Raw genomic sequence first — 25,583 nt, 5'->3', positions numbered from 1 at the left:
TTGAAGCCGTCGTTACCTCCCTTTAAGTTTGCTTGGGAGCAACCTACTTCTCCCGTTTCTTTTTTTTTTATTGCTGATGAATATTTTAGTGCAAAAACCTTTCTTAGTGCAAAAACATTTCTTGCTATTTTAAGGAATCACTGGAATCCTATCTCTGCCCAGTGTTAGGAAAATGAGAGGGCCACTAAAGCCTTTTGGGATGCAGCTCCAGGTGTAAAGAGCACCTGCCAGGCAGACTCCAGCTCGTGACAGGTCAATAACACACATTAGCTCACTGTGGTCGGCCTCCAATGGCCTGCATAGAAATGGTTGAACTGATACCGTAATGTGTAAACATATCTAAGTTTAAATACCTTATTGCCATCGTATTTACGGTTAGATCACAAGCTGTATTATATTATTGTTGGGGCTACTGTCAAAATCTAAATTGTATTATTAGTTGTGAAGAACTAGCCAACTTCGCATAGCGTGGGGTCAAATGAAACCTTAAGACGCCCCTGTCTAGTCTAAAGAGCACATTGTCAATAGGCTCCAATCCAACAATATAAATAAAGAACACACAAACTCACCCACACAACCAACGGCGTATCTATGAAGTTGCTCATCAACTCAGACACTGTAACATCCATTTTGAGAAACTTCTTCGGATTATTCCACCCAAATTGTAAATCCCAGACGAACTGTGAAGAAGATAAATCTTCCGTTGCTCATTCCCCGAGGCTAGGGACCGAGCAAAGCCGCTCGAGGCAGAACAATGCCGCGAGGCATCGATATCCCCCGCACGTTGGGACTATTGTTTCACGGTCCCAAGCACGTTCAGCACTCCAGTCTCCAAGACGTAAAAAATACGGAAAAGTCTTATGAAAAAGTAATATCCAGGTCACAAGGATTTTAAAATATAATTATATAAGTTGCCAGGTCTCTAGTAGACCAAGACACAATTTTCTTTAATAAAACTTCTGCAGTGCAAAAGAAAACAGTTGCCAGGCAATCCGACCACGCAAACGGACTACAAAGTAGCAGATCCTACTGGAGTTGTGCCATGGAGGTGTAACGGACAACTTTTCTCCATAAATAGAGTACCTCGCAGCCAGAAACTAAAGTTATAAATGTTTCAGCTCAAGAAAAAGGTTTTCCAGCCCCATGTTTCAGACCTTTCCGCACGTTAGCCTATTTATCTCGCATCACCATCAACCTGTAAACGCATGAAAGACAGGCTTCACCGACTGCAGCGCCAGCCAATACCGACCCATCAACTCGAACAAACTGAGAGTGAAAACAGCCAATGAACGAGTCCAGACAAGCGATCTAAGGTCGACGTGACGTAATTAGATGAAGGGAAACTATCTGATGTTGACTTCGTTAAACGCTGCCCTGGGATCAGCAGCTGGTTCTTCCCAAGACTAGGTTCTATGTCAGATAAAAAACAAATAGCAGATCCAAGATCAGCGCCTGGCGGAAACGCTCCTCCATTCCTGATACTGCTAATAGTGTTACCCAACAGCCCCCCCTGCTGTCTGCTCTCATTTCACCCCCACCAAAGCCACGCTCCCCCTAAATTGGAACCACCACCACCAATAACACACAGCTTCAATATTACAGTCCAGCGAATATGTCAACATTTTATTATGCAGCAGAAAAACTAACAATTGTACCCCCCCCCTCCTAAAAAAAGAGAGAAAAAGAACAGTATAAAACATGAACATGTCACTAAACAGAAACAACTGGTTTCAGAGTTTGCGTCTGTCTATATGTCTGCGCGTTCCTAGTTTAGTGTGCTGGAGTCAGTGGTGGCAGGGGCTACGGATGCTTTGCGCTTATTAATCATGGTTTGGAAGCGGCTCTTGGTCGGCATGGAAACGTTGTTGTAATTGAGCAGGAAGCCGACCAGCAGCAGGCCCCCCAGGAGGATGGCGGTCATGTTGTTGATGAGGTAGTGGGTGGGGAACGCCAGAGGGGCCTCGTCCACGTAGATCTACAACACAGACAGGACAGGGCAGGGCCACAGGGGTTTGTACACACATGTACACATTCAGGCTCAGAGAACTTCTCTGAGTTCAGCTTCTATCCAGAGAGTCGACACACCTGCTTTGGCTCAACCAGCTCACACAGGGTTTCTAGATATACAGTAAGACAGAGACGTCTAGATCTAGAGGTGTATAGAGAGGAAAGGGGTCCACAGACCTGCACCTCGTCCACTAGGTCACACAGCACCACCCCTGGGATGACGGTGATTCTGAAGTGGAACAGCTCTGAGCCCTAGAGGGAGAGATGGAGGGAAGCAGGAGGGATAGAGGGAAGGGGGAGAGAGGGAGAGATGGGGGAAGGGGGAGAGATGGAGGGAAGGGGGAGAGATGGAGGGAAGGGGACATTTACATTTTCTAAATGAGCAAATGTAAATGTGTTAATTGCTGATTGATTCATTCTGATTAAGACTGACTCGTTCTGACGGGTTGGCAGGAGTTGATACGTACAAACAGGCTGATTTGCAGGCCGTTTGGATTGTAAAGGGTCTCGTTCAGTCTGCTCAGGTACCGTCTCATCCTGGTCACGGTGGGGGTGATATCTGAGGCTGAGGACACACACACAGGTCACAGAATGGATGCGCGTGTGTGTGTTGGCGTTTGGTGTGTGTGCGTGTTGGCATGTGTGTGTTGGCGTTTGGTGTGTGTTGGTGTTTGGTGGGGGTGCTCGTGTGTGTCACTTGTGATGCTCCAGCTGGTCCTGTTGTTGACTTCTGTGACGGTGACGAAGTATGGGGACATGAGTGGTCGGTCAGGGTGATTGGTCCTCCTCAGAAACAGAGTTAAGTTGAATTTGGTGACTGGATAAATCATCCTAAGGACCTAGACAACAAACAAACACACACTCACACAGAAACCAGTCTATTGTCTTCCAGACCAAGCCAAATAGTAGCGTCTCGTTCCGTGATAGTGATGTGTGTTCACCCTCACCCTCTGTCTGCAGTCAGAGTTGATGGCCAAAGGAGAGACTCTCAGATGGTCTGTACAGCCACACTCCTCCAGTGTCTTCTTCCCGGCACATTGCTTAAAACGCCCTGAGTTCTACACACACAGGAAGCCAGAAGAAGTTCAAGCAGATTTCAACAGGCCCTAGAGAAGGTTTACAGGGTGCTAAAAACGAGAAAAAGACAGGAAAACAGTGCGAATAGTTGTGCAACTACATGTCAAGAGCAGGTAACCTTGGAGATATGGTAATGTTCCCGGGGGCGGGGCTTGCTGGGGTCTGCGTTATAGATGTTATCGGTGGTCGGGATCAGGACCCCCAGCTCTGAGGGAGGGCGGTAGTTCACCTGAACACACACACACACACACATGCCATCATACCCCTGAACATGAACCACTGAACCATGGCACCTCCCTCTCCCTCTCCCTCACTCTCAGTCCTACCGGCAGGTCAAAGAGCCTCTCGTTGTCCAGCTCATCTCTAGGATCACCAAAGAGCCATTCCTGCTCGCTGATTGGCTCCTGGCGCAGGTAGACGATACTGAGGCCTTCTGGGCAGGAGTTCTGCAGCGTGAAGGTGAAGGAGGAGGAGTCACACAGCAGAGAGGCTTCTGGGATGAACACAGTCACCGTGGTTGTGGCCTGGTGGATACACACACACACACACACACATACACACAAGCTGAGCACAACAGTGGACTGAAGGATGGGTGATTATGGCTGGCTGGCTGGCTGGCTGATGTACCTTCCTGCAGAGGTGGCTGAAGGCGGTGAGGGTAAGGATGTGGTTGTTGGTGTAGTCCCAGGAGTGGCTGGCTGTCACTCTGATGGCCAGTGGGTTGGTCAGCACCACAAACATAAACTTCTTTTTGTACACCATAGACACGGCTGCACGCACACACACACACACACACACACACAACACACACAAACCTTTAAACCGGAGTGACTAATCCCCATAGAAAACACACACACACACACGCAGGTTTTCCCCTCACAGTGATCGGCCATGAAGGCCTTGAAGGTGAAGTTGAGCTGCTCACGGACGTTGATGCGTATGAGGGCGTTACTGGTCATGTCGTCCATGGACTGCAGAGCATGGCGACACGGCCCCTCCTTCATGACCCAGTCCTCCACCCCCATAGCAGAGAACAGGAGCCAGTGGCCCTCGTTCTGCATGGTCTGGGCTTGGACGAGGGCTGGCATGGTGGGCTTGGCCACAGCCACGCCCCCCTCCAGAACACTCATGATGATGTAGCTGCTGTAACCGGGGGAAACCACTGTCTTACCAATATGACTGGAGTTAAAGGCAAGAGCTGGATCTAATATGCCAAGAGACAGACAGACGGAGAAGAACGTCGATACATTTTAATCCAAAGTGAACCGCATATCATCAGGTCTCGTTTTGAGTGGAATATTCCTTTAACTGTCTCACCTTGGCTCTGAGGCACCAGATTGACAATAAAGCCCTGTGGATCTGTTTTTATCACCAGTAGGTCGTAATGCTGAATAGGTTCCTCCGTTAGGCTGGCTGCTCTGATTGGCAAAAGGATCTCTCCTGCGACCATGCTATCAAAACCCCTGAAGTAGTGCTTCAAGAACACCTCCTTTATCACCACCATGCCTCCATCACTGAACACAAACACACACACACACACACACACACACACGGCTCAAAAGGAGAAAGAGGAGACGAGCAAGTGTGTATGTGTGTGTGTGTGTGAAAATGCCCACCTGAAGTAGATGACCTTGCCCACATGGTCCAGTGAGAACTGGGTGTGCAGCACAGCAGGGGTAGAGTCATGGATGGTAGAGTCCTGGATGGTAGAGTCCTGGATGGCGTGACTGTTGACCTTCACAGTCCTGTTTTCTATGGGGCTGTGCACATGCAGCAGCACCGTGTGGTCTGTGGTGTACTGCAGCGCCAGGGGACGGTCAAAACTCATCCTGTGTTCCTGTGGCAACAAACGTCAACAGACACCACAGGATCCTTACTGGGCTCACCGATTGGTTGAGCTCCAAATGACAACCAACCCCCGTAAACGGCTTTGATCGTTTTTGCAAGGGCCTGATTCTCAAAAGGCGAAACCGAGGAGGTTTCGCAGGGTCACACGGTTAGCGTCACCTTGATCTTGTCGTTCATGTCGATGGTCCTGTATCTGAGGCCAGTGGGGCTGTTTGGGTCCAGCTGGACGCTCATCAGGATATCCATGTGATCACAGACCAGACTGCTGTCCATCGCCACGGTTTCGTCCAGCCAAGCATACCTGGCCTGGCCTGGGGGGGACGGGGGAGCAGTGGATCAGGAGCAAGCAGACCTTTATTGATAGGAAGAGTTTGACGTTTTTTCTAACCCTTTCCAAGGTGAACAGGTCACTTGGGGATCTTTCCCTCTGCTCAGATATGACATGAGGACTCTAGCTCAGGACAGCAGCAGTAGGATATTGCAGTACCTTGATGAGTTACCATATTGTCATGTATCCCTTCGAAGGATAGAAACGTCATTACTGCATGCAGCATACGTCAGCATGCAGTGCCCTAAACAACAGCACACTTGTTCACTCCAATGTATATAAGTCACTCTGTGAGTCATTCAACCACCAAGTGCTGTATCACCAATGGAGCAACGATTCCCAAGCAGGGACATTCCCCCCGAAGTGCCTTAGGGTGAAGTGCCTTGCCCAAGGACACAACGTCATGCGCACCGGCTGGGAATCAAACTGACAACCTTCAGATTACTAGCCCGATGCTCTACCCACTCAGCCACCTGACTCCCTGATATTGTTAGTTTATCCTCGGACATCAATTGTTCCTTTTGGACCGTCATCACAGCACATGTCGTGGTCAGTACAGTGTGTGGTCACCTGACTTCATGATGTACAGGTGTCCCTGCTCAGTGGAGAACACCACCACTCCACTGGACGAGCAGATCACCGCCTCCACCACCACCTCCCCCCTCAGGGTGAACACCCACTTGAAGGAAGAGCCCCTGTCGGTGGACGTCCACACCTATACACACACACACACACACCACACACACACACACACACACACACACCACACACAAGGGCAAACACACACAACACACACACACACACACAACACACACAAGGGAAAACACACACACCACACACACACACAAGGGAAAACACACAACAACAGAAACGTTTAATGAGGTATGGAAAACATTTTACCAGGTCTGATGTTTTTCTGTGCTGTGATTGGTCACCTCGGAGCCGTAGAGTATCACATGGTTGTTCATCATGATGACGCCTCTTGGCACAAAACTGATCTGCACTGGAGGGAACTTGGTACGAGTATAAAAGGTGTCTGACCCAGGTTTTGACCCAAAGACGGAAACCATTGCACCTTCCTATGGGAAACCAGAAAAATAGTTTCAGTCAGTCTGTGTTTGTGTATGTGCATATGTATGCGCGTGTGTGTGTGCGCCTATGTGGGTGGGCAGGAGGGCTAACCTCTGTGTAGGAGAGCAGCAGACCGGTATTCTGGTGACGGTCGTGGAGAAAGGACAGGTAGCGATGGCGGTCGTTCTTCTTCAGCTCAGCATCAGATGCACGGCAGATGGACCATTTTTTAAACGGATACTCACTGTACACACACCTGGAGTTCTACACACACACACACACACACACAGTCCAGTTAGCTCCCACACACTGGGGTGTCTGGTGGTCAGACGTGAAGATCCCATCCCTACCAGGTTCTCTCCTTCTCCCTCGTTGTTTATCAGACTGACAATGTCATCTAATTTGAAAAAAAATCAGATTAAGTAGGTTTGGCGGGGCACACGACATAGATAAGATGATCATGTAGGTGATGTGTAGCTGACGCTGAGGTACCATTGAAGTATAAGCGATCTGTGCAACACTGAGAGGAGAACCACATGGTGGTGGAGGAGTAGTCCATCTGGAGAGAACACCAACGAGGAGAGGAGAGACAGGGGAGAGAGACATAGAGGAGAGGAGAAAGAAAGAGAGAGAGACATAGAGGAGAGGAGAGAGAAAGAGAGAGAGACATAGAGGAGAGGAGAGAGAAAGAGAGACAAAGAGGAGAGGAGAGAGAAAAGAGAGAGACAAAGAGGAGAGGAGAGAGAAAGAGAGAGAGACATAGAGGAGAGGAGAGAGAAAGAGAGAGAGACATAGAGGAGAGGAGAGAGAAAGAGAGACAAAGAGGAGAGCAGAGAGAAAAAGAGAGAGACAAAGAGGAGAGGAGAGAGAAAGAGACAAAGAGCAGAGGCAGGAGGGAAGAAGATAGAGAGTGAGAGGGGGGAGGGGGCAGAGGACCAGAGACAGATGCATCAGTAACAGACTATACCATATAATCACTCAACTTAACTCTACTTTTGTTTGACTCCACTGACCTGAGCCAGGGCAGGCAAGAACAGCAGAGTGAACTGGTCAAAACAGAGACAGCATGAATATACATTAACATGCATGCATGTATGTGTGTGTGTGTATGTATGTATGTATGTGTGTGTGTGTAGTACTTTAAGGGGTCTGGTGGCAGGGGACAGAAGGTCTTGGCTAATGAAGAGCCCTCTGTTGGTCAGCAGGAAGAGATGGGTGTTGGTCAACATCACGTCCACGATGGAGATGCCCACACAGCCTGATACACACACTGGAAACACACACACACACATGCGGTCAGACTCTGGGGAGGAAGAACTCACCACCTGACCTTGAAAGTAACATTGTGAGCTTTCTATTGAGCTGTGTGTGGTACCTTCATTGATGAGGCCGCAGAGAGTGCGAGTAACATTGAACCAGCGCGCCTCAGAGGTGAACGCAGACCTGGTTACACTCAAGATCACTCCTACAGTACACACATTTGCATTACATTTACATTACATTTACATTACATTTACATTACATTTATTCATTTAGCAGACGCTTTTATCCAAAGCGACTTCCAAGAGAGAGCTTTACAAAGTGCATAGGTCACTGATTATAACAACAAGATAGCTTTGGGGGTAGCTAAAACAAGAAGCACACATTGTGAACAACCAAAAAATAAGTGCCAAAGGGAAGAACCATAAGAGCATGTAGTTAAGCAAGTTACAATTAAACAACATGAATCGCTAAATGCAAGTGTACCTGTAGAAAAGCAAGCAATAGTAAAAATTAAAGTAAGATGAACTAAAATTGAATATTTCAACACACAGACAAACAAACAAGATCTACACATAACACACACTACTGTATAAGATGGTTTATAGGGAGGTTGGGTTTAGCTCAGTGGTAGAACGTTTGACTGCAGATTTGCAGGACACATGTTAAATCTCCCCCTTGACATGGATTTGGATAAAAGCGTCTGCTTGTTGATCTGGAGTTGGTCTTAGTCTCCCTCACCAGTGTGTCCGCCAGGAGGGAACAAGGGAGCCAGCACAGCCACATCGCTGGCACAGGGACTCTGACTGACCTCCACGTTCACAAGGTGCATCAGGTGGGATACAACGTCCTTAGCCACAAACTCGTCCCCTATGGTCCACTGCAGGATGGGTTCTGTGGAAACACACACACCCACATCAAACGTAAGCTAGTCTATGAAACTAGTATGGAGCAAGGCAGAGAGCGACATCATTTTTCTCCAGAAAATACTTTTCTATAGGTTAAAAAAATATTTTCAAAATAAGATTAAGGCAAAACAAGTCTTGCCATCTCTGGCCCAGATGTAGGTTTAGGGGAGGACAGAAGGGATATGCCCCAAACATACATCAAGAGGATGTTAAAACGTTCTCATCAACAGCAGAGCAGAGGTAGTGTTAGCATATGAGGGTGATAAGAAATGTTTGTCCTCTCGTTTGAACCAAATTGACACCTTTACTCAGAAGCAGGCATCCTGTACCCACCTCTGGCTATGTCCAGGAGGGTTCCCTTCAGTGGATCCAGCATGGAACCCGGGCTTGAGAACATGGACATCCCGTGGAACATGTTAAACTCCACGTACCACTCATCCACCGGTGCTGACACTGTGGGAGTGGGCGGTGGTCAGGAGACATTTAGGAGTTTAAAAAGCGACAGCAGTTTGGGGGGTTTTCATTAATTGATCATTTATTGGCCTCCGTCAGCACAACATTGTTAAAATGATGTGTTGTGTGTTTTTGGTCACAATGAAAAACCTGAGATACTATGGAGATGTCTGCTCTTTTCTAGCAAAAGTTACAGAGGGGATACACATTATATCAGGCCGTTTTTTCACCTGATATAATGTGTACCCCCTCCCCTAACATGCAAAGGGTCTGTCCTGCCATCATTATTCAAATAGTGTTTCTATCTTTGTATAACGATATTTATATAATTTGCTACTACAAGCTTCAGGATGGGGACTAAAGTCACCTGTATTGATGGTCAAGTTCTTTCTGGGGATATTGACACGCCAGGTGGACTCAACCTGATGTACACACACACACACACACACATAGCAGAAAACACACTTTCTTTTAGGCCTACTGTCCAGGCAACCCAGTCTCCCCTTCCTGGACCTTACTACCCTCCAGTGTCTAAGATAAGTCAGTCTCACCTTGCTGAGACGAAAGGTGAATGTTAAAGTGTTGGTACTGTTGTAAATTTCAACAGTGGGTAGCAGATCTGCTGACGTGTAGAGCTCGAGCTGGTTCCTGTACTGAATGCTTGACATTGTAGTCCTACGAAGCATACAGTCCACCACCTTGCACACAAACAGAACAATGATCCGTTTAGGAAGAGTAAATATAGCAAATTTCCTATCGTAAGATAACTGGTAGTATCAGTCCACCAGGGGGCACCAAAGGTCCACCTACCAGGTTGTCCAAGCCTAGGTACAGACGCACCCTGTTGCTTTCTTCCATTTCTCCCTCACACTGGAAGAATTTCTCCCCTTCGTCATCACCATCTATGGTCCGTTAAAGTGCACATATTACTGAAAGTAATATGTAACAGGTATCCGTGGCACAGACAAGTCGAAACAGCTGTCAATTTAACGGATCTGTCTCTGTGAAGTGAGTTGGCGTAGCGATCTAACATTAGCTTACCTTCGTCAAATGTGATTCCAAACGGAGCCAACACTAGCATTAATATGCTGATAATGATCATGGTCTGGGTCATCTTAACAAAATATTAAACAAAATGATATGGATTATTCCAAACGTAAAAAATATTTTGAACAATCAAGACGGCCTGCAGGGGGAATGTAACAACCATTCGGCCGATCACGCTCGTCATCACACACCTATCTAGGCAGACGGTCTTCAGTCTTCTCACCTTGTTGCCTAGCTCCAGTCCAGGCCGCTAGCGCCGCTGGCTAGTTAGCTGTCTCCTCAGTCTCCTGTGCTGTGTGTGTAGCTAAAAGATCGTTCATAAAAAGTTTTAACAATTGTTTGGATTGTGTGGAAATTGCTAGCCAACAAGTTAGTTCGTTTACTTTACAAATGGTGTGTCCTCTTAGACCTTTACTGAATGTCAGTTGTGAGATTTCCAGTGAAGGAGCTAGTGCTAGCCTGGCTTACCAACTACTACAACTGAATAGAATTGTCAGATAATATCTAATATTTATCAGGCTCTGTAATTGTCGATACAGCAATTTTCTTGAGGCCTTTCCTCAACTGTTTGTTCCCAGGGCTCTCAAGTCTCACGCATTTCAACAATTTCTCCCGCTCTCGCAACTCCTTGTATTTCTAACTGGTCCCGCCATATACAGTAAATGGATGAGGCTCAGCCATACGGAGGGAAGTTATTTAAAATATTGTCTCTCTCAAAATGTTTGATATTAGTTTAAACAACAGGGTTGGAGGTGATACAGTATTTATTTATTCTCCACAATTTCCTCAAAACTTATACCCTCGCTAGTTAAATTTATTCTTTCATATATTTCAGAGCCTTATCCAATGAGAAATAATCATAGGGTTACCTTGACTTAGAAATCCATTACAAATATAAAAACAATTGACAACATATCTATCAATCTGATTTTAATTCGTTTTAAAATTCATACAAAAACAGATTTTGAAAAAGAAGAGGTGATTCTTAATACAGTAACTTTACATTCATTTAATCTACTTCCAGTTACAAATTCGAACCTACAGGAGCCAACAGGCACCTCCTCTTCTCACAACCAGAACCAATAGGAAGGATGGAAGTGTAGTGGAGCAATCCTATTGGTTTATTCTTCTGGACTTTATATATCTATCTTTAATATTACAAATATATAAATGTCAGAATCTAAATGCACAGTGATTATCAAAATAAAAATTGTGTAATAATAATAATAATTACTTGAAACAATTCTTCAACTGTTCCCACCGTCATCTAGAAGAGATAATACTTGCCTGAATCTCAGAGACAGTTCGGCCTCTGTGCAAGCACACTCACCCAAAATACACAAACATCCACGCATGCATCCAGCCAGCCAGCTACACAAACAACAACACACGCTACACAAACTAAACTTCTTAATAACCCTTAAAGATTTAGGCTGTTTTCGGTTGAGTTTACCTTGCTGATGTGTATTAAATGTTGACATCATGATAAATCACAAATAAAACCGCATTGAACACTTATCTGAGGTGACCTGACACACATATCACAGAGTAAAAGATACAGCATTCATAATGTAGTGGAGAAGAGAGACAAACAGCTGGATAGTGATGATGTGACAGAAACCTGTGCAGTACTGAGGAGGAAGTGACCTCATCATCATCATCAATATAACTGCTACTTCACAAAGCACAATACACACCTTAGAGTAGGTGTATATGTGTGTGTGTGTGTTTTAACATCACTTGTGTGTGAAACTGTGTACTGTATATGTAGGTCCATTTAGTAGGTCCCAGAATGTAAGTGTGTGAGCGTCTGTGTGTGTCTGTGTGTGTGTAAGCGCACTAGAGGCTCAAAGGTCTAAAAAAAAACATACTGTACATTTACAATCATAAATAGCTCTACCAGAGAAATTGCAGAAGAGAGACAGTCTAACTCTACTGCTGCCAAGTGCCAAGTCTTTCCATAAGGGTGGAATGTGATTGGTTAATTTAGTGAAACTTAAACAGGAAGTAAAGAACCGAAACAGAGAACAAATCCTTTGCCCTTTCTTCCTAGAGATCAGCTAAGCCAATACACAAGTGTATGTTTGTCTTCTGGTTCACTGGTGGTAGACAATCTGCAGCTAACTGTGAATAAGAGAGAGAGAGAGAGAGACCGTGTGTGGGTCTCCTCAGCGCAGCCAGGAGGAGGGGACCCACTGGGGCTCAGTGTCCAGCTTGTTGATTAGTCTCAGCAGCTCCTGGAAGGCCTTGTCCTGGTCTGTGTTCACGATGGCCGCATCAAACAGGTGGCCGAAGTTCTGCTCCATCTCTCTGGCCTTCTCGATGATGTCACGCAGCTCTTCCGGCTGGAAGGGGAGAGAGGAGCAGAGCAGGGTTGATGGGGGTGATGTCATTTGGTACTGCAACAGGCTAGGTCAACACACACGTACTGAAAAGACCTGAACACACAAAGGTGGTACCTTGGGGTTCTTGTTGTCCTTAGCCAATAGAGCTCTCAGGCGTTCCTGGGAGGGAGGAGCTATGAAGATGATGTAAGGCTTGAGGTCGGAACTACGCAGCACCTTCAACGACTGGAGGGAGAGGGGAACGGAGGGAGAGAAGGATGAACATGCTGGCAGTTTTCCTTGCTGTTAAGATGTGTTTGTATATGAGGATGAGATGTGAGTGAGCAAGTGAAAGAGAGTGAGACAGAATGTGTGAGAAGGAGAGAGAGGAAGGGAGAGCTGTAAAGAGAGAGAGTGAGAAAGACAGAGTGTGAATGAGTGAGTTTGAGACAGAGAGAGAGAGAGAGAGAGACGGAGTGAGAGAGAGACAGAGTGCGTGAGTGAGGCTGACCTGCGTGTGCAGACAGAGCAGGCAGATCTTGCCCGTGTTGATGAGCTGGCGGACAGAGTCACTGCTGGTTCCGTACAGGTTCTTCTCAAACTCGCCCGACTCTATAAACTTGCCCGCCGCCGTGTCCGCCTCGAAGGCCTGCCGCGAGACAAAGTGGTAGTCCCGCCCGTTGGCCTCCGTGTCCCTGCGGCTGCGCGTGGTGTCTGCCCGCAGAACACACCAGTCACATGTCAGAACGCAGCGAGGGCCAACGCAGCACAGCCACGGCCTACACCAGGGGTAGGCAACCCTGGTCCTAGAGAGCCTCTGTCCTGCATGTTTTAGATGTTTCCCTGCTCCAGCACACCTGATTCAAATGAATGGGTCGTTATCTAGTTATGCAGAAGCCTGTTAACGACCACTTATTTGAATCAGGTGTGTTGGAGCAGGGAAATATCTCAAACGTGCAGGACAGGGGGTCCTTGAGGACCAGGGTTGAGAACCACTGGCGTATAAGATAAGATAAACCTTTATTCGTCCCACAATGGTGAAATTCGAGCATTGCAGCAGCAAAGTGGACAGGCGTATACATACAATGTATAAAGTAAGTACGAGATATTACAAAGAAGATATGAAAAAGATCATTGCAGCAGTGTCAAGGTCTGGCTGGTGTCCTGTGTGAGAGGAGGGCCTTACGTGGCACGGCTCCTCCAAACCTCTCGGGCTCGCTGGACAGCAGTCTCTGCCGCAGCTCACTTTGACCACAGCTGGGCGGACCAATAAGAGCGATCGGACGCTTGCGATTGGCCGGCTGGTGGTACAGTGCCATCTCCTCATAGGTGAGAATCTCTTCGTTGTCGAAGTCTGACGGAGAGGAAAGATGAGGAGGTTGGGAGGGGAGGAAAGAGGAGAGAGTGAGGAATCCAGACATCCGAGTCGAGGAGCTTTGATAAAACGACCAGAAATAAACCAGTTCCGTAGAGGATAGGCAAACATCAAAGCAGTCTATTTATTAGGCATTTAGGTTGCCAAGCAGTCTTACCGTCATTCTTGTGGGCGTTGTATAATTGCTTCTTCCTCTTCTTCTTGTTCTTCTTGGCGCACCACAGTTTCCCTGGAGACCAAAGGTCAGAGGTTAAAGCAGAATTGGCCCTGGGCCACGCCGGTGCAAACTGTTTATTCATAGACTCTACACGTGTGGATTTAAAGTGGACACTGTGCCTGTGTGTTTTTATGGCCTTTGTCATGTGGGTCCCTGTCTGACTCACCTGACTTCTCTGGCTCCTTGTCTTCCTCTATGGTCTGTTTCATCGCCTCTCTCTGCTGCTGGAAACTCTTCCCTGAAGGAGGGACGGAGGGAAGGAAGAAAGGAACGAACGAAGGAGAGGGGCAAAAAATGATCGTATCTTTCGACCTGTGATTCAGCTCCTCGCTTGCACAAGGCAGTTCCCAATGGATGTGAGTTAGACCTACCGGGCACCAGTCCAGCCAGGGGCTGGTTGTCTTCATCCCCGTCCCTGTAGGCCTGCCACCAGTTGGGGTCGTCCTGGCTGATGATGTGGAGGATGTCCCCCTTCTGGAAGCACAGCCCCAGCTCCCGACACGGAACGTAGGGGTCGTCTGATGGGTCGTAGTCAAAGTGGGCCTTGACGTGGACCTGGAAAGACAACCGAGACAGTTCGACCAGGCTGGGAGGAGGGGTAGGTGAGGAGGAGGGGTAGGAGAGGAGGAGGGGTAGGAGAGGAGGAGGGGTAGGAGAGGAGGAGGGGTAGGTGAGGAGGAGGGGTAGGTGAGGTGGAGGGGTAGGTGAGGTGGAGGGGTAGGTGAGGAGGAGGGGTAGGTGAGGTGGAGGGGTAGGTGAGGAGGAGGGGTAGGTGAGGAGGAGGGGTAGGTGAGGAGGAGGGGTAGGTGAGGTGGAGGAGGAGGGGTAGGTGAGGAGGAGGGGTAGGAGAGGAGGAGGGGTAGGTGAGGAGGAGGGGTAGGTGAGGTGGAGGGGTAGGTGAGGTGGAGGGGTAGGTGAGGAGGAGGGGTAGGTGAGGTGGAGGGGTAGGTGAGGAGGAGGGGTAGGTGAGGTGGAGGGGTAGGTGAGGAGGAAGGGGTAGGTGAGGAGGAGGGGTAGGTGAGGAGGAGGGGTAGGTGAGGAGGAGGGGTAGGTGAGGTGGAGGAGGAGGGGTAGGTGAGGTGGAGGAGGAGGGGTAGGTGAGGAGGAGGGGTAGGTGAGGAGGAGGGGTAGGTGAGGTGGAGGGGTAGGTGAGGTGGAGGAGGAGGGGTAGGTGAGGAGGAGGGGTAGGTGAGGAGGAGGGGTAGGTGAGGTGGAGGGGTAGGTGAGGTGGAGGAGGAGGGGTAGGTGAGGAGGAGGGGTAGGTGAGGAGGAGGGGTAGGTGAGGTGGAGGGGTAGGTGAGGTGGAGGAGGAGGGGTAGGTGAGGAGGAGGGGTAGGTGAGGTGGAGGGGTAGGTGAGGAGGAGGGGTAGGTGAGGTGGAGGAGGAGGGGTAGGTGAGGAGGAGGGGTAGGTGAGGTGGAGGGGTAGGTGAGGTGGAGGGGTAGGTGAGGTGGAGGAGGAGGGGTAGGTGAGGAGGAGGGGTAGGTGAGGTGGAGGGGTAGGTGAGGTGGAGGGGTAGGTGAGGTGGAGGAGGAGGGGTAGGTGAGGAGGAGGGGTAGGTGAGGTGGAGGGGTAGGTGAGGAGGAGGGGTAGGTGAGGTGGAGGAGGAGGGGTAGGTGAGGAGGAGGGGTAGGTGAGGTGGAGGGGTAGGTGAGGTGGAGGAGGAGGGGTAGGTGAGGAGGAGGGGTAGGTGAGGTGGAGGGGTAGGTGAGGTGGAGGGGTAGGTGAGGAGGAGGGGTAGGTGAGGTGGAGGGGTAGGTGAGGAGGAGGGGTAGGTGAGGAGGAGGGGTAGGTGAGGAGGAGGGGTAGGTGAGGTGGAGGAGGAGGGGTAGGTGAGGAGGAGGGGTAGGTGAGGTGGAGGGGTAGGTGAGGAGGAGGGGTAGGTGAGGTGGAGGAGGAGGGGTAGGTGAGGAGGAGGGGTAGGTGAGGTGGAGGAGGAGGGGTAGGTGAGGAGGAGGGGTAGGTGAGGTGGAGGGGTAGGTGAGGTGGAGGAGGAGGGGTAGGTGAGGAGGAGGGGTAGGTGAGGTGGAGGAGGAGGGGTAGGTGAGGAGGAGGGGTAGGTGAGGTGGAGGAGGAGGGGTAGGTGAGGAGGAGGGGTAGGTGAGGTGGAGGGGTAGGTGAGGAGGAGAGAGAGAAGGGTGTCTGGCTGTTCTTACCACAGTCTCTTTAACAGGAGCAGGTTTACTCTGAGGGCTGGGGATGAGGATGAACGTGAGGGTCCCGTGCATGTCCGCCTGGGGAGACAGACAGCTTAGAGGAAGGACAGACCCAATGCTGAACGTCTGGATGTCTGCCTTACTGTATTACTGCCTGCCTGTCTTACTGCCTGCCTGTCTTACTGCCTGCCTCTCTTACTCCCTGCCTGTCTTACTGCCTGCCTGCCAGTATGTCTCACCAGGATGTCGAAGACCTCGTTGACGTCCTTCCCCCTGATCTCCGCCCCGTTGATCTCCAGGATCTCATCTCCCTCGTGGAGCAGGCCGCTCCGCTCCGCCGCCCCGCCCTTCACGATGCGGCTGATGATCACACTGTCCATGTCGTTCCTCACCGTGGCCCCCTGACACACACACACACACACACACACACTGATTCAACGCTGGCGGGGCAGGAGTGCTCTGGGGATGTGCAGTGAGCTCCAGGGTTTAGGGGCTCACCAGGGGGATGTCCCTGGCCTTCTCGATGCGGACAATCTTGACCGTCTCCCCCCCCCACTGGGTGAGGGTCTCGCAGGGCCCGCCCGGGGGGGTCACGGGCTCCATCTGCATCTCCTGCTCCGCCACACAGTCATGAGCCAGCAGCACGGCCTGCATACAACACACACACACACATGGTTATAGACACACACAAACATGGTTATAGACACACACACACATGGTTATAGACACACACACACATGGTTATAGACACACACACACACATGGTTATAGACACACACACACACATGGTTATAGACACACACACAAACATGGTTATAGACACACACACAAACATGGTTATAGACACACACACACACATGGTTATAGACACACACACAAACATGGTTATAGACACACACACAAACATGGTTATAGACACACACACAAACATGGTTATAGACACACACACAAACATGGTTATAGACACACACACACACACATGGTTATAGACACACACACACACATGGTTATAGACACACACACAAATGTAAAATGCACACACATACTGTTTTTATGCTGCCCTACACTTTTACACAAACACACACAAACAAGCGTGTACAAACACAAAGGTAGAACACACACACACACACCTGTATGTGTGTAGAGGTGAGCAGGGAGTGGAGCTCGAGACCCTCCTTGTGCTGACTGGACAGAACCATGGACTGGACCTGAGGAACACACACACCAGAACCACCCAAGGTGATATATTTATGTTGCCATCAACCAAGCTGAATTGGATAGACAATAACTCGAGCTTTTCAGTGGTATGGGTGTCAATAGATGTGTTTATTGAACGTGACGTCAGAATTCCAAAACCCAGAAATACTGATGAGCAAACTGCTTGCTTGTCTATGGATTTAGATGAGGGGTCACATTGGGGTCAAGTTTGGTTTCGTCCCAAGCACTTCACCCAGCCACTAACCTAATCCTATTTCCATTTCCCTCCTGGGATGAGAGACATGCTGGCAGGGCTGATGGCGTTAATGAGAACAATCAGCTCATCCAATGCTTGCTGTTGTTGTTGGGTAACAGAACAGAGGGGCTGTTGTCTAGATGGCCTCATTACTGGCGCCGCGCTGGATCATCCAACCTGAACCTTCTCATCTCCTCTGGAGAGGGAGGAGTCGACCCGGACCAGGAGCCTGGGACAGAACTGCCTGTCCCACCCTGGTGGTTCACTGGGTGAGTGTGTGTACTGTGTAGGGTCACTGGGTGAGTGTGTGTACCGTGTAGGCTCACTGTGTGAGTGTGTGTGACGTGTAGGGTCACTGGGTGAGTGTGTGTACCGTGTAGGCTCACTGTGTGAGTGTGTGTGACGTGTAGGGTCACTGGGTGAGTGTGTGTGACGTGTAGGGTCACTGAGTGAGTGTGTGTGACGTGTAGGCTCACTGGGTGAGTGTGTGGGACGTGTAGGCTGAGAACTTTCCACAGCGGCCTGGGTTCTCAGCCTGGCCTTGGCCCTTTGCTACATCTGTTCCCCTCACCCTCTCCCTGCCTATTCTGTCACACTTCACTAAAAATATGTCTAATAAAGCATGAGAAATGCACAAACCCCAAAAATCGAAATAAATCTACTGACCGTCCCTGACCGTCTGACCGTCCCTTCGGATGAGGAGTGATAGGGGTGGATGTAAGAGGGGGAAGGGGTGGGGGGGATCTCAAGGTCCTTACCTCCTGGGCCAGGGAGAGAGCATGGTCAGTGAAGGGGTAAGGCGGGCTGGGCCGGTTCATGTTCTGGGCCACGGCGTTGTGGATGTTGACGGCCTTCTGGAAGTCTGTCTTCTGGACGAGCTGCAGCACCAGCTCGATGTCGGCCTGGCTCTGGGAGTCGCTCAGACAGCCCTGCACCTGCTTCAGAGACAGCAGCAGCTCCTCCAGCTCTGTGGCACACACACACACACACACACAAGTTAAACTAGGTACAGCTTACACATATAGAACTGAAATACATACTTCTCATCTCACTGCCGTATTCACACACCATGTCAGCCAAGACTACAGGACAAACTGACTGTGTGTGTGTGTGTGTGCGTGTGTGAAAGTTCGAGGAAGGCTTGAGCTGTCGCCTGACTGACTATAATAATAATGACATTGTTTTCTAAGAGTTTTTAATGAACTTACCCGTCCCTCCCTCCCTCCCTACCACTTCTCTCAAAACACTCCTCTCACCTCTTCCGTGACTTCTGTACAGAGTGCTCCCCTCCTCCCCCCTCCCCTTCGCTCTCCTCCCCTCTCCTCTCCTCCTGCCCTCCCCTCTCCTCCTTGTTCCCAGGCCCTCAGCAGAGGTCTGACAGGACACGACCCCCTCAGAGAGCTTTACTGCAGGAATGCACAGCAAACTGCACTGTCTGCATCTGTCTCATTCCTAATCCTCCCTGGAAATGTTGTTTGAGGGGCAATACAACAGAAAAACAAGCCTGCCTCCACATGAAGGAAATGGGGAGAAACACCGCCCCTCCTCCAGTGTCCTACCTGTCCTCGATCAAGGGGCCGACCACATCCCCCACGGACACAGCCCCGACCAATAAGAGAACAGTGTCCCCCGAGAAACATCCTTTAGATCCTTTAGAATCAGCCTTGACCCAAGAGTGTGCCACACCAGGAGACTCACCCAGCAGTGTGGGCGCGCCCAGGCCGGGGGGCAGGTCGAGGGGCAGCCCGGGCCCCTCCACGGGGTCGAAGGTGGGGTTGTCGATGCCCACCTTGGGGTTCTGGGCCAGCTTCTTGAGACGCATGGAGGCGTTGAGGTCCAGCTCCTGCCTCTGCCTCCCCTCCTCCTCCCGCCTCCTCCTCAGGTCCTCCTGGTGCTGGCGGATGCGCTCCAGCTGGGCGGAGCGGCGCGCCGGCAGGGTCCTGGCACCCAGGTCACTGGGACAGTCCACCGCCATCTCCCTGTGACCCTCTCCCCCTGAGCCCTGACCGCCCTCCGAGTCTGTAACATGACCGTTCATGTGGGATGTGGTCATCACAGTCCCCGGACAACTTGGTCGCAGCGTGTGTGTGCGTGTGGGTTGTTAGGGGTCGGGGTGTTTGCGTGGCTCCACGGGTTGCCGGGTTGGGGTGGGTCTCTATGAGGGCAGCTCTGTGAACTGGTCAGCCATGACACCTTGAGGCACACTGCAGCACCTGAGGAACACAGTGGGAGGCACTGTTCAAATCAACACTCTACGGGCACAACTGCACACACACGTGTGTAGGCGTGGCGTGCATACACATACACACACACACACACACTAGAGTAGTTGTATAACCTCCTAGAAGAACTCTTATTGACACCGAGTACAGTAACAAGCCTTGTAATCTCAGCAGAGTACACAGGTCACTGACTGTTGGGAAGATGTCGGTAGGTAACCTTTGCCCGTCCATCTTTCCCTCCACAAGTCCTTCCAAATTCCTTTCGTCCCACTTCCCCCCCCCCCCCTCCCCTCTCCCTCCTCCCCTCTGCTCTTAGGAGATTACTGAGCTGCGACGGCCCCTACGTGTTGTCATGACAACAGCTTTGTCAGCAGGAGGGAGGTCCCGAGCTTGAGGGGGGGGGGGGGGACACACACAAAGACGGGCGCACACTTGGGAGGGGGGAGGGAGGATGGTGCAGACAGAGAGAGGGGGGGGGGTGCCCTCATGTCCACGACCACCTCATACCGAGGGCCTGGAGGACAACCATCTGGAACCAGCTTTTCATACCAAAGAAAAAAGGGCTGAAAGAAAGTAATTTTTTTATTCTCAAAAGGTTGATTTTTTTTCCTTTCTAAAAACACTTTTCTATAGGTTGAAAAAATATTTTCGAAAAAGAAAAAAAGTTTCAAAAGGCTGACAAAAGTAAAGTTAAACTAAAGAAAAAAAACTTGCCCTCACAGAGATCTCTCCTGTTTCCAGATTTTTCTATTGGCGTTTCGGTCATGATGAATTAAAGACAAAATGTCATTTTGCTTTGTCGGCCCACCTGTATTACCCTAGCAGACCACTAGTGGACCACAGCCCAGAGGTTGGGAATAGCTCATCTACACAGTCTACTGGATGGATGGTTCCATGTCTCACTACCTTACCGTCTTGTTTCAGTGGTTGATAATTGCACTGGTGGACTGGCTTAAGAACTGGGGTGACTGCTGAACGAGCAGACTGATTCTCCTCAGATAATGAACTTGAGTCTGTTCATTCAGGGGAGAGGAGGGGAGGAGAGTGGAACACAGCTACACAAGTGTGTTGCAACAACAACAACAGTGAGTGCTGATAATATTATTGCACCTCTGATGAACAGGCCTGAAGAACAGAAACTCACACACACACACACACACACACACACACACTCCCCTGGGCGGTCTTTGTGACGAGGGACAATTCCCATGATGCAGCAGGCAGGAATGCCAGGCTGCCTGGGAACAGCATTCCAGAGCAAAGCAGCATAAGGACCTATTGTGATTGCCAGGAAGGACTGAGTATGTGTGGTCACTGTGGCTCTAATTATAATCTGAAGCAGAAGCCTGATTAAGTACAACATCAGATACATGTGTGACACATGTATACACACACAGACACACACACAGCGACTGTACATGTCTCTGCTTGCTGGAATAGGGCCGGTTTAACTGGGAGGAAGGGGGTTTATCTTGTATAAACACATGGTATCAACAAATGGCCACAGTCGATAGAGAACATTGACTACGGGACCTGAAACTACACACACACACACACACACACACACACACGCGCACTCACCTGACAACAGAATCTAAAGCTATTCAAGGTTGGCAAGACCACCCGTCAGCCCTACGCTCCTTCAGCAGAACACACATCTCCTTCTGTCCTGGGCCATCTGCCGCTCTGAGGCTTAGTCACCACACACTGGCAAGTGTGCGTGTGTCGGTTTGAGTGTGTGCGTCGGTTTGAGAGTGTGTGTGCGTGTGTCGGTTTGAGTGTGTGTGTGTCGGTTTGTGTGTGTGTGCGCGTGTCGGTTTGAGTGTGTGTGTGCAGGTGTCACATTTACATTTAGTCATTTAGCAGACGCTCTTATCCAGAGCGACTTACAGTAAGTACAGGGACATTCCCCCGAGGCAAGTAGGGTGAAGTGCCTTGCCCAAGGACACAGCGTCATTTTGCACGGCCGGGAATCAAACTGGCAACCTTCAGATTACTAGCCCGATTCCCTAACCGCTCAGCCACCTGACTCCCTGCTTCGTTTTAGGCACCGCGGGTATGTTTTGCTGTTGTTGTCTGCATGTTATTGCTGTGTCCTAGACAGTGTGATGCACACAAGTGCACTTCCAGCTTTTTGGATAACACAAGCTGTAACCAAATGAGGCAAGTGACCCAGACCATCCCTGTGTGGTCTGTATAGAGGAAGGAAGGCAGGCAGGAAGCAGGCAGGCGGTGTGTGGCTGCTTGATCAGGCTGAGGCAGTGGTTCTCAACCCTGGTCCCCAGGGAACCCTGCATGTTTCAGATCAGGGGTGTTCAATCCTGGTCTTCTGGGTCTGCTGTCCTGCATGTTTGAGATGTTTCCCTGCTCCAGCGCACCTAATTCAAATGAATGGTCGTTTTCAGACTTCCACAGAGCTTGATAATCCATTCATTTGAATCAGGTGTGTTAGAGCAGGGAAACAAATAAAACATGCAGGACAGGGGGTCCCTGGGGACCAGGGTGGAGAGAACCACTGGGCTAAAGCAAGAGCTACGATGTAAACAAAACAGACCACATGACCTTTCAGCTCATTCCCACCGAGACTAGCCAAGCAGCCCTACCGGTCTGTTTCCTAGACACAGTCTGTGTCTATCTCTTCCACTATTTCCATATCCAGCACCCAGAATAACCCAATCTGCAGAAACACATCAGGGTAGATGATAGTGGATGGATGCAATGTGTTTGTTTTGTGTTTGTATGTCGGCATGTGTGAGTTACCTCAGCTGTCACTGGGGGAGCAGAACCAGACCAGTCTGTTATCTCCTAAGCAACTTCTGCTCCACATTCCATTGGAGTTTCTCTCTCATACACACACACACAGCACATTACCTTGCTCTCACACACACACACACACACACACGAGTCAAAGTGGAGACTGCAGATTCCAGGGAACTGAGAGCAGGGCACGTACCAGAGCGTACCAGGGGGAGGGGCCTGCTGGACACACATTCAGATCCAGGACAGTCCACACTACATTAGGAGGGCTTAACCTCCTTGACGTACACAGTGGTGTTTCGTCCTAATTTCACATAAGTGACCTGTAAACCACCACCCTGATCTTGCTCCAGAGATAAGGGAACCAAGGGTAAGCGAGTTAATGTGTAAACCAGCAGGACACACACTCCCCATACATACTCTCAACTCAGTCCCTACAGGCTACATTTCAGACTAGCCGAGCTCAGTCCATATATGCTAAAGCTCAGACTAGCCAAGCCTAACCCAGTCCCTGCAGGATTTAGACACAGGTGAGATGTACAAGGTATGTGGCACAAGGGCCTGACAACAGTGATCAGAGTCAGGGGCTTTGGTGGTAGTGTACCAGGAGTAAAGCTAGCAGAGGAGGGCTGGGGCCAGCGACAGGGAGCGGGAATAGGGGAGCAGGGTTGGGACTAGTAGCAACGTTGAGGCCAGTAACAGGGAGTAAGGCTGGGAACAGTAGCAGTCAACCAGGCTAGCGATAGCAGCAGGGAGCAAGGCTGAGGATGGGAATACCGCAGTGAGAAGCTTCTACCAGTAGGTAAAGCCAGACGGGGCATTCCTGAAGGGAGAAGGTTCAGAGAGAACACAGAACCACTGTGTAAATACTGGCCTCAAGCCCACTTCTGTCCTGTCTACCTCCAACTGCCCTTATGAGGGGTACAGGAGAAAGAGAGGTAGAGTGAGAGGGAGTGAGGGAAGTTAAATGGGTGTTTAAGATAGACCGATAGCGAAAGAGAGAGGGGCGAATCAGGAGAGATGGAATCAGAAAACGAGACATGAAATAAGGGAATATGATTGGACAGTGAGAAGGAAACGAGGCTGTGTGTAGGTGTGTGCCTCTGTGAATAATGCATGCCCAAAAAATCGTGTGGCAAGATGCTGCATTAACACTGTCTGCTGTGTTGCATGCTGGGATGCCAATGGCCAGTGCTGAGGTAAATTGACTCCACTCAGCCAGAGTCTGAAACTGATATCAAGCAGACTGAAATGAGAGAGAGAGAGAGAGAGAGAGAGAGAGAGAGAGAGAGAGAGAGAGAGAGAGAGAGAGAGAGAGAGAGAGAGAGAGAGAGAGAGAGAGAGAGAGAGAGAGAGAGAGAGAGAGAAAGAGAGAGAGAGAGAGAGAGACAGAAGACAGAAGACAGAAGACAGAGAGACAGAGAGCATGTATGTACTCTTGTATAAAGCATACAGCTGACAGACCGGACCTCATGGTGGCCAGGAGCAGCCCCTGCCACACCCAGGTGTTAAAGGACCAACCCTGCTGCACAACTTCTAGTCCAAGACTAAGAGAATGATCTCAACTCTCCTCCAGCCCTGACCAGGTGATTGTGCTCCACTTCACTCCCTAGCTACCACTGCAGTCTGGTCGGTCAGGGTAACATCTACATCATGTGCCTGTACAACCCTGACTCAGACCAAAACAAGATAAATACAACAATAGCAAAGCGAGTCAGATCATCTGGTCCGATCGAGTATGCGCAACGTACCAAACAGAGCACTGACTGTGACTTGTAGATAGGTCCAAAGAATTTGTCATGGACAAGATTTGAGTCAGTCGGACCCCTGTTATCACTGTGAAGCAGAGCTAGCACTGACTGGGGAGGCTGAGATACAGGAAATGATAAGATTGAGAGGAGGTTGTTGAGGACAACCACAGCCAGCCTGTTCTGTGGGTGATGATAAGACTGTACATGTGGGGTGACTGTGTTCTGTGTGGTATGCAAGAGAGTGTGTCAGTATGGGCGTCAACGTCTGTAATTTAGGATGGGGTTGTGGTAAACAGTTAGATTTATTTTCGGTAATTTTACAAGTTAGTGTGACCAACTGTTCTTCCTGGGGAAGTTACCGTCCATATAGTACTGCCTAGTAAACGTAAGATTGATAAAGTGGCCTAAACGACCTATAGTATTGTGTAACTGGTCGACAAAACAAAACGAATTCATTTAACTACTGTATATAGGGCCCTGACATAGCAACGTACGTGTGTAACTTGGAAGACTAAACACTGAAGAAACGTGTACAGTGGATATTTAACCAGCAGATTCTACTATACTACTATTCACTGGTATGGTTGGTAGATTACAGAGATGTCAGACAATATTCAGACATGCAACAAGTCGGAGCTTATCAAAGAGCTAATAGGCATGCCTTGACAGGCAACAGCAGTATAATAAGGCACGGCAAAACAAAAATTGCGACATTTTCCGCTGGGGTGGTCAGCGCAGTGTGACAGGGACCTCCCGTGACTTTTCAAGTGGACGCTGTTGTGATTAGACTAGCAAGCTACGTACACGTAAAATGATCTTTACAACAGGTTAACATATTAACTTTGATCTACCGAAACTTAATACCGCCCACGCAAACATTTCCGACATTTTACCCTTACACAGGTTGTATGAATTGCATAATAACGTAAACTAGCAAGCTAGCTATTAGCTAGCTCCCTAGCCTTCCTGACAACCTGTTGCAGACAATGCCAGTTCAACATTCACAGAAACAGGCGACATACTCACTCACTCTCGAAACGTTCTAGTTTAAATTTTCCTTTAGGGCGTATCCAATATAATCTCACATGTTTTGTTAGAGTTAGTTGGCAAAAACCTTACCTAATTCATAAAATAATGTGGCAACTTTTGTACCACAATATTGCTACTCCAAATTCTCTCCCTTCCGTCGCTTGTCACTCCCAACTCGAAGCTGGGATGAGACGAGTCTCACAGCGACTCCACAGCGCCACAGTGCCTTCATGAAACAGGCTTAGCTATTGGATAATGCCAGGGACAGAATGTCGGGAACGGCCAATAAGATCTATTGTTA

At 49.5% G+C, this 25,583-nt stretch overlaps 3 protein-coding genes across 11 annotated transcripts in view; all 3 read right to left on the bottom strand.

Annotated features, from left to right (window-relative positions):
- Positions 1–1,483, bottom strand: part of ccdc88c (coiled-coil and HOOK domain protein 88C) — a 30,492-nt gene extending 29,009 nt beyond the window's left edge. The window contains exon 1 of the mRNA XM_084678998.1: positions 570–1,483. Coding sequence (XP_084535124.1) covers positions 570–629 — 60 coding nt within the window. The 5' untranslated portion in view covers positions 630–1,483. The remainder of the gene's footprint in view (positions 1–569) is intronic.
- Positions 1,484–1,619: 136 nt separating this feature from the next.
- On the bottom strand, positions 1,620–10,680 carry LOC146300005 (cation channel sperm-associated auxiliary subunit beta-like). 8 transcript variants are annotated; one of them, XM_084679044.1, is made up of 28 exons: positions 10,383–10,679; positions 10,191–10,303; positions 9,994–10,066; positions 9,763–9,854; positions 9,504–9,650; positions 9,320–9,374; positions 8,833–8,952; positions 8,333–8,485; positions 7,707–7,796; positions 7,471–7,601; positions 7,345–7,377; positions 6,824–6,890; positions 6,682–6,728; positions 6,443–6,595; positions 6,196–6,339; positions 5,831–5,975; positions 5,092–5,243; positions 4,701–4,921; positions 4,402–4,598; positions 3,965–4,288; positions 3,712–3,854; positions 3,411–3,608; positions 3,203–3,313; positions 2,955–3,065; positions 2,705–2,846; positions 2,475–2,572; positions 2,185–2,259; positions 1,620–1,975 (listed from the first exon to the last, which is right to left on the bottom strand). In XM_084679044.1, exons 3-28 carry the CDS (start codon positions 10,064–10,066, stop codon positions 1,766–1,768), a joined length of 3,432 nt encoding a protein of 1,143 aa, XP_084535170.1. In that variant the 5' UTR covers positions 10,191–10,303; positions 10,383–10,679; the 3' UTR covers positions 1,620–1,765. The 8 variants fall into 8 exon arrangements, with proteins under 8 accessions (XP_084535170.1, XP_084535152.1, XP_084535177.1 ...); XM_084679026.1 differs by having other exon boundaries at positions 10,223–10,303; XM_084679051.1 differs by having other exon boundaries at positions 10,468–10,679.
- Positions 10,681–10,914: 234 nt separating this feature from the next.
- Positions 10,915–25,487, bottom strand: pals1a (protein associated with LIN7 1, MAGUK p55 family member a). Of its 2 annotated transcripts, none has more exons than XM_084679082.1 (14): positions 25,373–25,487; positions 19,222–19,736; positions 18,282–18,490; positions 17,201–17,278; positions 16,569–16,718; positions 16,310–16,471; positions 16,071–16,148; positions 14,287–14,470; positions 14,082–14,153; positions 13,856–13,927; positions 13,510–13,677; positions 12,835–13,037; positions 12,459–12,569; positions 10,915–12,344 (listed from the first exon to the last, which is right to left on the bottom strand). In XM_084679082.1, exons 2-14 carry the CDS (start codon positions 19,574–19,576, stop codon positions 12,168–12,170), a joined length of 2,019 nt encoding a protein of 672 aa, XP_084535208.1. In that variant the 5' UTR covers positions 19,577–19,736; positions 25,373–25,487; the 3' UTR covers positions 10,915–12,167. The 2 variants fall into 2 exon arrangements, with proteins under 2 accessions (XP_084535208.1, XP_084535215.1); XM_084679089.1 differs by having other exon boundaries at positions 25,284–25,423.
- Between the last annotated feature and the right edge of the window lie 96 nt (positions 25,488–25,583).

This window comes from Hypomesus nipponensis, chromosome 3 (assembly GCF_054491055.1).
Source record: "Hypomesus nipponensis isolate SF chromosome 3, ASM5449105v1, whole genome shotgun sequence".
NCBI classification, from domain to species: domain Eukaryota; kingdom Metazoa; phylum Chordata; class Actinopteri; order Osmeriformes; family Osmeridae; genus Hypomesus; species Hypomesus nipponensis.
Note: the sequence above shows the minus strand (reverse complement) of the source record. Positions and strands in the feature narration are given on the sequence as shown.